Genomic DNA, 12,627 nt, shown 5'->3' with positions numbered 1-12,627 from the left:
GGCGGGGCGAGGAGGAGGAGGCCTCGAGAGACGCCGCCGCGCGACAACTGTCATTCGTAGCCTGCGGAAGGGCCGAGGAAGCCCCGGGCGTAGGGGGCGGGGCTAAAGCGCGGGAAAGCAAGAGGGGGGGTAGGAAGAAACATGGACTTTCGAAAGATGTAGAGTCGCAGTTCCTTCAGCCGGAGGACGGAGCTTCCGGGTTACTTTCGACCCCGTTTTCCTCCTAAAAAAAAAAGGCAGCTCCTCAGAGGAGAGGTAATGGAGTGCAATGTGGCCAGAGTGTTCACTGCATTTTTCTAGCAACGGCGCCCCATCTGTTGCTTGTTCCCATCTGCTTGGAACCAGTCTGTTGACTTGCAGCTTCACCCCTGAGTTTCTTTTGGAAAGAAGGTGTTGCAGTTCGGATACGGTGCTGACATAAAATGCCAGATCTCAAGCCGGTTGCTCCGCCAGCCACAGAATCCGCCACTCTTGACTAGTGAGTCCTTGGCCTCTGCTGCTGAGCCACCAGCATCTATTACTACTGTACAAGTTATCCCAGACAACACCACTGTTTCGTTATATTGCAAATCACCCCTACAATCTTGCTTTTGCTGTTATAATGGTAGTCTGCACCTGTGAAGGAGGCTCCATTTTTGCCTGGAGAGGCACGGAAAGAACCTCCATTATGCAACGTAGATATGTCCATGCAAATACTGTTTATGCAACAAATTGCTTCACCTCATGAGTACACCCATGGACGTAAATCTTTGTCACCCTGTTATCCTTTGCTGTCACTTACAAAATTCAAAGGTAAACAAAAGAGATTTAGATGGAAGAATCCTCATGGGATGTTAAGCTAATAAATAATCAGCTGAAACGCTAATAGAAAACTTGCCCTTCCTTCTCCCTCACCGGAGCAACTATCCAGCAAGGCCCAAAGGATGTGGCAATCTTTCTGTCCTTGCTAGCTCTCAGCTGGCTCATTAACCAACTATTTTTCTCTGCTTCTTAACCACAGTCTGTCTTGCTCTTCAAAATGCCTATTTTTTTAAAACTCCTGTGGCTCCAGGGAGATATTACCAAAAACAGAAAAAGAGCTTTTAAGTTCTGCACTCAATTTTTTCTTTCCTAGCTACTGTATGAGTCCCAAGCAAGTTTTGTCTTTCTTTTCTGAACATGACTTTAAATTTTTTTAAATGTAATTTATGACAACTGTCTGGGGCATGCATTTTAAGGATTATTTTTGGACTTGTCTACATTAACCTTTATGGTAGGATTTAGATCTCTAATAATTTATGTAACCTCTTTAAGAATTACTGTATTAATAGTGTCTGTTGTTTTGCTTATAGCTCCTGAAAAATGCTTTATTATTTTACTTCTGAATGCACTGAGCTACAAGAACAAGCTTTGCAGCAGTGTGAACCAGAGCCTGTTCACCTTTTGGGCTCATTCATCAAGTAGAGCCAGCCAGTACCAGCCTAAGACAGTTTGCTATAAGTGGTGAAGGACAAAATGGTCCCTTCCCTACCCACATTCCATGTTCGGAAACCCACCAGACTGGCAAGCAAACACCAGGGCTGGAGCAGCATTCTCCACTGTGCCTGAAGGCAGCAAGCTAGTTTAGAGGGCACAGGGCAGCTCAGTTCTCCACCACCTCACAGCTATTTTCCTGGCCACCTCCTGGCCACATCACACTGCTTAATGATAGGGTGCCCCAGAGCCATCCATTACCTGAGAATACAAGTGCAGAGGATGAAGAATTTAGAATGCCAACTCTTAGCATTGGAAGAATGGAGAAAAACCTCTCCCTTTGACCAGGAGGATATTTAACATTTGTTATAATTACTGTATATACAGTGGTACCTCTGGTTATGAACTTAATTTGTTCTGGAAGTCCGTTCTTAACCTGAAACTGTTCTTAACCTGAGGTACCACTTTAGCTAATGGGGCCTCCTGCTGCCGCCGCATGATTTCTGTTCTCATCCTGGGGCAAAGTTCTTAACCCGAGGTACTACTTCTGGGTTAGCGGAGTCTGTAACCCAAAGTGTTTGTAACCCAAGGTACCACTGTATTAGTCTTATTGATCTTATGTTAGCTGCTTCATGAGCATTGTTGGCTGATGTGGGGGTAAAACACAATATGACTGAATAAATAAATATAGGAAATAAATCCATGTTAAGAAGAAGAAGAAGAGTTTGGATTTGATATCCCGCCTTTCACTCCTTTTAAGGAGTCTCAAAGCGGCTAACAATCTCCTTTCCCTTCCTCCCCCACAACAAACACTCTGTGAGGTGAGTGGGGCTGAGAGACTTCAGAGAAGTGTGACTGGCCCAAGGTAACCCAGCAGCTGCATGTGGAGGAGCGGAGACGCGAACCTGGTTCCCCAGATTACGAGACTACCGCTCTTAACCACTACACCACACTGGTTAAGTGATCCTGACTATTGTAGTGCCATTCTTACGTACCTCTACTCATTCAAAGTAAAGCCCACCTGCAAATTCTTCACATAAGTTTCCGTTTACAGATGAATTAGTTTCTTGCCAGCTCTACCTACCTGTGTGCAAACACAGTTGGACAGAGGGGGGAGCTCTGAATCAGTGGAGAGAGAGATTGTTCACTCTAGCTTATGTATAACTTCAATACCAATGCATGTCCCTGAACAAGCTAAGTGAATGATGGAACAAATTGTTTTGCCAAGGGTCAACATGAGTTAAGAATTTAACCAGCTTACCCCACAGATGCTTGCAGAGAATTTGGTAAGAGTCAGTTCAAACATTTGGGCTATTGTGTGGTACAGTTATTCAGATGGAAGACTCTCCTTCACTACTTAAAAAGGAAACAGAACTGGTTCCATTGGGTGGAGTGAAGGACTGTGCCATAAACCTGCATGTGAAAGGTTTATATTTGAATTGTTTCTCAATTGTCACAGAGTGTACAGCTAGACCACCATAGGCTCATGTTCTTGCCGCTGACATTGTGATACACGTGTGGAATCTGGAAAAGGCTTCCTTTGGAAAGGACAGGTCTTCCAATAGGATACTCATGTTCTGTTGGTAGAAAATCAGCTGTGCATAGTATACAAAGCACTGGTTTTGCTGTCAGTAAGTCATATGGATGAATTTGAGCGCAGAAAACTAAAGCACCCCCAAAATGTGGAACCATCATTCCGTACGTGTGCCATCTGATCCCTGAAAGAAGCATAAGTGTAGCAAAGATCAGGTTGCACTTTAGTTCTGAAGTATAAAACAAACAAAGTAAGCATCAGTGGAATTAGGATCATGTTTTAGAAATGTCAGCTGTAACAAACTTTGCATGCTTCCCATTGAGACAAGGTGAAGAGTCTTGCTTAGAATGGATAGGATGGCTTTATATGCCGGGCTGTGTAGCGATCAGCAGTCCCTGGCTGACACATTTAGGGCTGACAGCCTACTATATAAGCAGAGCTTCAAGGGACAGAGAGCTGGCAGAGACCTTAATTTTGTCTCTGTACAGTTTGTCATCTCCATCCAGCACCGGGCCAACAGTAACAAACCATGGATGATATTTACAAGGCAGCAGTAAGTAATATTTTCATACATGATGATATAAAGCTGAGGCTGGGACTTGCTTCTGCGTAAGCAAGCACAGGATTATGCTCCACATGTCTTAACAAGGTGCAAATATTAATGTTCTGGTTAATGCTAGTGATGATGTTAGATTCATTTTTATCATTAATGTTAAATGTAATAATGGAGATCCTTCAACTTGTTGATATGATAAAGAGATTTGCCATACAGCTTAAGTTCCTTAAAAAAACCTTGTACAAATGCATTGGTACTTACTTTAATGAAACTTACTGTGTTTTATGTGAAAGTCTGTTTTCATTGTAGCCCAGCTCTAAATAGAGTATATATTTTAGGTTTTTGTTTAATGGATTAGGGATGCCTAACTGCATAAGCCTGTTGTTGAGCATAATTTCAAAACTACTTTATCTTTGTACTATTATAGCCAATATGTTTTACAGAAAATGCAGATAGCAGTGAAACAATTTATTATTTATATATGCAAATATAGTTTTTTTCCCAGAAGTTCACAAGCTGAAGGGTTTTTGTTGGTTTGTTTAATTCGGAATTCATCTACAATTTCCCCTTCTGCTCGTAATTGTGAACTACAAGGGGGCCTGAGAAGCAATGTGGTTGTAATTTTTTGCGCCTATGGTTTTGCTCTGCAAGACGAATTTTGAAGGAAAATGCTCACTCTGTTCAATGAAGAAGAGGACACCAGATCACGATTTCCTAAATTTCAGGAGAGTTGGATTAGTTATTATTTTTAGCTTGGAAAGTAAGTCAAAGGGGTAAGGAGAGAAACTAATGGCAATAACAGAAATACTCTCACTAATTCCATTTTAATCGGGGGAAGAACAGTTCTGGCTATATCTGTAGTCTAACGGGGCTTATGTTCTGCTGTGGTTAAGATTGTTAATAAGAAACCCTAATAAGACAGATGGAAGAAGGGATGATTCCTGCCTGAGCATATCCTGGTGATGGCTAAGCTCCTACAAGTAGGTTTAAACAGCTGCTATGTGCTGTAAATAAATAATCCACTGAGGCAAAAGAATGTATCTGGGCTGTGGACACATTTCTGTTTAAAATACAGAAGATTCTTTTTCCAATATGGGACAACACTGGGCTATCTGGGTTCTGCATGTTTTGCATTTTCTTACTAATAAAAGGGTCTGCAGTCTGCAAGTTGGTAGTCAACCCCAGACAGCACTGTCTGCTTTCTGAGCAACACTGTTGAGACTAGGCTCATAAAAGCATTAAGAGAAATTTATTTATATCAAATTTTACTTTACATTTAGTACAGTGGTTCTACACCCCTTGTCATAGCCTTTAACTTATTTGCCTTTACAACAATTATAGAGGAAGTCACTGGTTTTCCCATGTTGTAGGAATAGAATTACAGCCACTTAAGAGAGTTCTTCATCCTTGTCCATTTGGGGCTCCTGGTCAACAAGATGATCCTTTATGTGTTGCCTTAGCTTAAGCCTTGTACATGTTTATCTTACGACATTTGTATCCTACTCTTTGCCCAATGAGCTCAATGCAGGTTTCTTTCCCCATTTTATGCTCACAACAAACCTATAAGGGAGGTTTGGTTGAGAGATGTGACTTGCCAGAGGCCGAATGGCTGAGACTGTATTTTACCCCAGGTCTCTCTCTCGTCCAATCCTCTAACATCAACATAAAAAGGCAGCAACTAGGGTGCTGAGCTGGAAACGAAAGAATGTTACATTAGTCCGTCATTTACTGCAAAGTACAATCATCTTTACATGCATGCAACTGCTCCTGTGACACATGTAATTTTGCAACCACTTGTTCAAAGGAATCCAGCGGATTTATCATGTTGCCTGCTCACATCTCTTCTGCAGAGCTAAGTTTGGAATGCTTTCCAGATGCCAGTGTATACAAAGAACATTTTCAGGGCCATGGGTTGAGATAAAAGCCTCCAGTGATAAATACCAATGTCAGTCAGCTTCTGTGAACAATCAGAAGGGTTATCTTTCTTAACAGCATCTCAGTCACTAGGGCATAAAAATAGCCAGCGTGCCAAAATAGTCAAGTTATGTGGAGCACACAAAAGTGACAGGAGGCGTTTGTTTGCTGTCTCCAACTATCTTGGGTTGTCGGGGTTTTTTTTCTTTCTTTTTGGTCATCACAATGAAAGAGCATCTCACAGCTGCTCTACTTCCATCACAGAGGCTTATATAAGCAGGTTCAGGTTTCACTATGAAATTTTGAACTGGCATCTTGCTGCTATTGTTATCTGTTTCCATAGATTATCCCCCTCCCCCATCTTGTCATTCGTTTTCTGCAGCCTTCCAACCCAGTACAAGCAAGGCTGATGGATGGGAGACCAGTATTTCTATGGGGTGGTTCTGACCTCATAGGTAATTGGAAAAGATTTTACAGGTTGATCCATGTGTGTCAGTTTACTCTGAAAAGATTCTCCAGACGCAAACAGGACTGGTCAGGAATAAGGGATTATTTCTCAACAGCCATCTTTACACAAAGGTGTGTAAGGGGGACAGGGCAGAAGGTGTATGTGTATCTTGGAGATGCTGACATGAAGGAGGTGGTATCTGTTTGTATGTAGGAGGAGTACAGCAGAGTTGGAGTCCAAGACTGGAGTCCAATGGCCCAGTTGGAAGAATAATGAGCTGGGGGGGGCGTGCCCCTGGGTCTGAATCTGAATTTAGAGCCAACACTCTGTCACCCCACCACCAGCTTTCAGAAGAACCTGGAAGTCTATTCTGCAAACCATAAGCACTTAGGCCTGCTCACCAAAGGTAACAGAGAGGATAAATCAGAAGTACAAGGCCCAGATCATAAGCATGGATATTTTGAGGGGACGCTTCTACAGTGGTATCTCAGGTTACATACGCTTCAGGTTACAGACTCCGCTAACCCAGAAATAGTACCTCAGGGTAAGAACTTCAGGATGAGAACAGAAATTGTGCTCCGGCGGCGTGGCGGCAGCAGGAGGCCCCATTAGCTAAAGTGGTACCTCAGGTTAAGAACAGTTTCAGGTTAAGTACGGACCTCCGGAACGAATTAAGTACTTAACCCGAGGTACCACTGTATTATGTATTAACTTGAGCACATGGCAACTAAATGGTACAAATTAGCATTTAGTATCATTAAAGGAGATGCTGGCTAAATCCCACGAGGAAACAACCAGGCAAATTAGATGTGCATATTTGAGATAGGTGAAGATGTTATGATGCCTATTAAATACAATGTTAATGAGAAGGGATGCATCAGGAGGAGAATTCACAATCAAGTCAACACTAATTTTGGGGGGAGGGAGAGAGAGAGAGAGAGAGAGAGAGAGAGAGAGAGAGAGAGAGAGAGACTTTAATTCATGTCAGAGCAGGTGAAGGTGGAGGATACTGAAACATTTTACTTTAAGAAATTAATATATCTGTTTTGTTAGCCTGTAAAGTCTTGCTACTGGAAGACTATATTTGACTGAAGTACAAGGATGATATATATACAAATAGTTATACTATATGATTGAACTGAGTCTTTATTTTAATAACAGGTTGAGCAGTTGACAGAAGAACAGAAAAATGGTAAGCTTGTGCCATTTATCTTCCCATTTATTTCACAAGAAGGCTGTTTGCCGCATTGTCAACTTGTAATTGGGGTGGTTGACTAACCAATTAGCCACCAGCGCTGACAAGTAATCAATATGTAAAATAAAGAGCTTGGATCCAGAGCTGGTGGAAGATGACCATTTGTGAAGTTCAGCCTGCTACCACTTCACTCTAATCTTAAGAGGCGAGTTCCTGCTTATGCTTCCCAACCCTTTATTGGCAGATGCAGGATATAAAGAAATTCCAGAGATGTTTTTAAAAGGGGTCATATAGACCTATGAAGCTGCCTGATGATGTTAGATCAACTGGGCCATGATATGACATGAAGTTGCCTGGGACCAAGACAAGGTACTGGTTCCAAATATTCCAGTACTGTTGACTCTGTCTATCAGGGGCTTCCCACAGTAAGGACTTCTTGCTACCCAAGAGATTGACCCCGGTCTGTATGTGCATGGACCATGTGGTCTATTACTGAGCTATGGGCCCTCCACAGATTGCATTTGGCATATTTTTGAATTAAAATATAAACTAACAGAGTACATCTGTGAAATGCTGGGAGGCTGAATGTCCTTGAAACTCTTTTAAGCCTTTTAACGTTTTGAGCTTAGCTGGTCCCATTCATGAAAGGGAAGGGATGAGAGACAATCAATCTGCCATAATTTTGAAGGCAGGAGTAGAAAGCTGCCAGCTATTTTCTGTCAGTCACAGCTGGAAAGTGCTGTAGGCTTTGAAGCCTCCTTGTTGAATTCAATGTGGCAAACCCTGACTTCATTTCTTCCTCCAGAATTCAAGGCTGCTTTTGATATATTTGTCCTGGGTGCAGAGGATGGGTGTATCAGCACAAAGGAGCTGGGGAAGGTGATGAGAATGCTGGGGCAGAATCCTACCCCCGAGGAGCTGCAGGAGATGATTGATGAAGTAGACGAAGATGGTGAGCTATTTTTTTCTGGGTGGTTATAAGGATCTGTGAAGGAAAGTTTAAAAATAGTAAAACATTTTTTTTCTTGAGAGCTGTGTGGAGGAGGAATGAAGAGGAGTTGAACCAGATGTCCTTTGGCATATTCTGCATTTTCATCTTGTGAACTGTCCGGAGATCTTCGGATGAAGGGTCGTATATAAATTTAATGAATTAACAGCAACATTATTTTTATTTATAGCCCATCCATCTGGCTGGGTTTCTAGATGGAAATCATTATATTGAAATAATTAATCACACCTCCTTGAATGTTTATGGATTCAAAGAATGGATGAAACAAGACGACAACACGAGCAACAACAATTTGGAAAAAACAATAACCACCATTTAAATTTGAAGGAAAAACAAACTTCTGTCAACTGCTACAGCATTTACAATATTAACTGGCTTTTTTTATTACCATGTTTGGAATATTTAAGTGGAAATGCTCAAGGTGAAAGATAAGTTACCTTTGTTGTTTTCTTTTTCATTGACAGGCAGTGGCACTGTAGATTTTGATGAGTTCTTAGTTATGATGGTCAGGTGTATGAAAGATGACAGCAAAGGAAAATCAGAAGAAGAACTTTCCGATCTCTTCAGAATGTTTGACAAGTAAGTACCTTGTGGACCTAGACAGTGATCAAGTGGAGACAGAACGTTTCTAACACTCATACCTAGTCCCGGGTGACTAGTAATATGCAAGAAGAGGATAACTAGTTTTCATAGACTTCCTTCACTGTGATAGCTGCCACTACAAGGATGGGGGAGAAATCATTTCAGCTCACATTTCAAGGCAATATGCAAACCGAGACACAACCAGCCTGCAAAATTCACATTTCTCTGAATATTGCAATTCTTTTTATTACTTAATATATTGACATCCTGCCATTCTCCCAGGTTGGGATTCATTGTAGGCCTCCAGCCAAGTAATGCAGAGAAAAATGCATATACTAGGGTGGAGTGTTTATAAAATGCATAATTTAGTATAAAAAAAACCACCATACAAAAATGTATTGTATTAGGGGAAAGTGCATTGCAAAGGTGGATATATTAGGCAAAATTAGGCGTAGAAACATTAGAAGAATGTCACGACATAATGATACCATGTGATTATTGTCCTACCCACCTGACAAAGCTCGCCTGCAGGGGGAAGGCTAGATAAAAATCTGACCCCCAGGGGCAAGAAGGTTCCAGTACTTTCTGTTCATCATCATTATCTTGACAGGTTGGATGGCCATCTGTCATGGATGCTTTAGTGGAGTTCCCTGCATTGCAGGGGGTTGGACTAGATGACCCTTGGTTCCCTTCCAACTCTACAATTCTATGATTCAACACGTTTGGATTTTTCCCTTCTTTCACATTGGCCAACCATTAAGAAAGACCCAAAACTTCAGGGCCAATATTTAGATGGGTACGAATGTTGCATTTGCACATATGCATTTAGCAGCTCCACTAGATTATCACTCCGCTGTTTGCAAGTCCTTTCTTTGTAAAATTCAGATCTCTGAGAAACTGCACATGATCATATTGAAATACAAATATCAATGCCAAACAATGCCTTTTGGGTTGTTTGGTTGATCTTGTGGTGTATCACATAGAATACAGTGTTCAAATAAACGCTCGGATGCAATGCAATGCTTGGTGAGAATGAAGAAATATACAGGAATGGAATTCTTCCTTTTTTGAGCTCTCCCATCTCTTCACAGAAATACAGATGGATACATAGACCTAGACGAACTAAAACTCATGTTGCAAGCTACAGGAGAAACGATCACTGAAGATGACATTGAGGAACTTATGAAAGACGGAGACAAAAATAACGATGGCAAGATTGACTATGATGGTAAATGACTGTGTGTAACTTTGCATATAAATCACAGCAAGAATTGCAGTGCTCTTAGATGGTAACCACTATAAAGAAAAAGAGGGTGGGCACACACACACGACCTAATCTTAAAAACTCAGAGTCATCATTACTTAAAGACCAAAGGTACTCCTTTCAGTTAAATCCTTCCAGCTTGGGACCAGCTGACTTGAAGCATCACCTTACACCATAAATGCCCACTTGACTGCTTTGATCTGTGGATCTGGAAGTGCCACATAGTGTTCATTCCACACTTGCAAGGAATCCTTCAGTATAGCCACACCTGCACTTTTGAATTCCCTGCCGATTCCCTGCAGCACGGCAAAACTAGGCTTTCTTTCACCTGGGTAGCAGACTCACATCGACCAGCCCTATGCACATTTCCATACACATGCACACACACACACACACACACACACACACACACACACACACACTCTCCTCTGCTCTTTTCTGATATCTAGCTCCTGAGGGTTTCTTTGACATTGTGCCCATTATAGCAGGGACAGCTTCCAGAGGCTTCACTTGAACGGACTACAGCTTCCTCTTGAACTCAGTGATTCTTACTTCTGAGTAGAGCATGCTTAGACATTGCACTAGTCACCAGGGCTTACTTCTGAACTCAGTGGTCCTTACTTATGAGTAAATATGCATAAACACTGCAAGTCATTTCCCAGTAATATAAAGAATTATCTCACTTCATTTCCCAAAGCACAGGGTCGTTTAGTTCTCTGTCTGGCTTTAGTTCTTTGTGTCTTAATTTCCCTCTTCTCCCCCAACCCCACCCCACGAAAAACAGCAAGGGGACCGAGATCTGACTTGTGAAAAAGCAAACCCCCATATTTACAACCTTATCACACGATTGTGGGAAAGAAGGTTCTCGTGTCTCTTTAAAGACTTACAGATCAGAGCAGTTACATTTGGGGTGTGTGGGGGGGGGGAGAAAAACAGCTGTCCAAGCTGGAGAGCCTTGGTGGGACAAGGGGGCCACCTGGCACCAAGGAGTGTAGAGACACACGAGGGGGAGAGGGGCTGGTACTGCAGCCCAATGCAGCTGTCCTGGGCACCCCACACGCGCGGAGGGGGCTCTTCCCTCTGGAACAGGCAAAGTGAGTGGGGAGAGAAGGAAGGGGCTTCTGACTCAGAGGGTAGGATGGGATGAGGCAACAAAGGCAATAGCAAAACCACTTTGGACCTATGGGGTGGAGTGGGTGGTGGTCAGGCAGCCCCAGCTCATCGTAGATTGGCTAACAGGCTGAGAGCATCAATGGCGCCCTCTGGAGGCTTCACCTTGGGCAGAATTCCTGGCTAAAAGCCCTTAGTTTTGGCACTGTAGGCAAGCACTTTCACTGTAATGTTTTCAGACCTGCTAAAAACTTTTTTATAAGCAAGCGTGCCCAAACATATAAATTTGACATGTGTTTTATAATGGATTTTTAAAATAGCTGATTTTATTTTGAACAAAAATTACCCTAACTTGTTTTTAAATTTTGATGTGAACAGAAATTTTAATGTACATTTTATGTAAACTGCTTAGAGGTTTTGATGGTTAAGTGGTATATAAATCCTGTTACCTAAATAAAGGAGGAAAAGCCTTGGCTGTATTGCAGTATGCAATAGTCTCTGGGTCAGAATGCATTAACTTGCATTCACGGCCCCACCACTGCATTGTCAATTCTTAATAGCTCATATTTAAGCTGTTGGTATCATTTTCCGTACACAAAATCATTTTTTGATTATCCTTTAAAAAAAAGGACAAGACAAATTGCCATGGTCACAGTCTAATGAAGAGTTAAGCTTGCTTTGGGCCATTGAAATAAATAAATAGTGTGCTTAACTGTCTTGGACTATAGCCACTGTTTGCTTGAAAAATGTTTGAGGAATGATAATAGGGTGGTTTTGCCTCGGGGAAAGTAATGGGTACGACAAACTCAAATGGCAAAATGCATGCCTTATGTGCAACAATTGATACATACAGTCAGTGCTCCCCCCCAAAAAAAGTGTTTAGGGGTACTCTCATTTTCCTACTCATATTTAAATACTGCCCCTCAGCGAGGCCAAACTTAGACTCACAAAACTTTTAGGGGTTTTGAGTACAGCTCATCATGTGGGACAGGAGGTCTATGTGAAAGGAGAATCACACTTGTGGAGCTGGGGAGGGGGGAAGAAGTTTCAAGAAACATCCCCTGCTTCTCCAACCATCATCTTATTAAACAAACATCTTGGATTTCCTTTCTTTGGCAGAATTTCTGGAGTTTATGAAAGGCGTTGAATAAGCATGAGATCTCTGGAAAAGCAGCCTCGGACACCTCCAGTTCTCTTTTCCTTACTACTTGCATGATGTCATGTACTGAAGATGGTGAACATCAGGAAAGTCTGACTCGTATCTTAAGTGCCTCAGATAGTCATCCTATGGAATATTTATTGAGTCAGGTTGTGGTCCTGTTGACTTGTTATTGCTTTCCATGATTATAATGTGCCCTTTAATGTATGAATGGGTTGTGCAGGTGACAATGAAAAATGAGGCTTAAATGACTCTTGAGACATTTAGTAATTCACTACAAACTCTGATTTAACAGTGGAGCTACAGCTCATCCTCCACCAGTGTCAAGTGGAATGTAAAAGTACAGTGTGTACAGAAATAAAAAAATCTTTTTGAAATGCTAATAAAATTATTTTAAAACTAAA

The 12,627-nt window shown here is 41.8% G+C and overlaps 1 protein-coding gene across 1 annotated transcript; it reads left to right on the top strand.

Annotated features, from left to right (window-relative positions):
- Positions 1-3,401: 3,401 nt before the first annotated feature.
- On the top strand, positions 3,402-12,627 carry TNNC1 (troponin C1, slow skeletal and cardiac type). Its single transcript, XM_081900413.1, has 6 exons — positions 3,402-3,539; positions 7,066-7,096; positions 7,905-8,051; positions 8,573-8,687; positions 9,782-9,918; positions 12,184-12,627. Exons 1-6 carry the CDS (start codon positions 3,516-3,518, stop codon positions 12,213-12,215), a joined length of 486 nt encoding a protein of 161 aa, XP_081756539.1. The 5' UTR covers positions 3,402-3,515; the 3' UTR covers positions 12,216-12,627.

Source organism: Podarcis melisellensis, assembly GCF_964234715.1.
Source record: "Podarcis melisellensis genome assembly, chromosome: 2".
NCBI lineage: Eukaryota > Metazoa > Chordata > Lepidosauria > Squamata > Lacertidae > Podarcis > Podarcis melisellensis.
The sequence above is the reverse complement of the archived record's forward strand: the minus strand, read 5'-3'. Positions and strand labels throughout refer to the sequence as shown.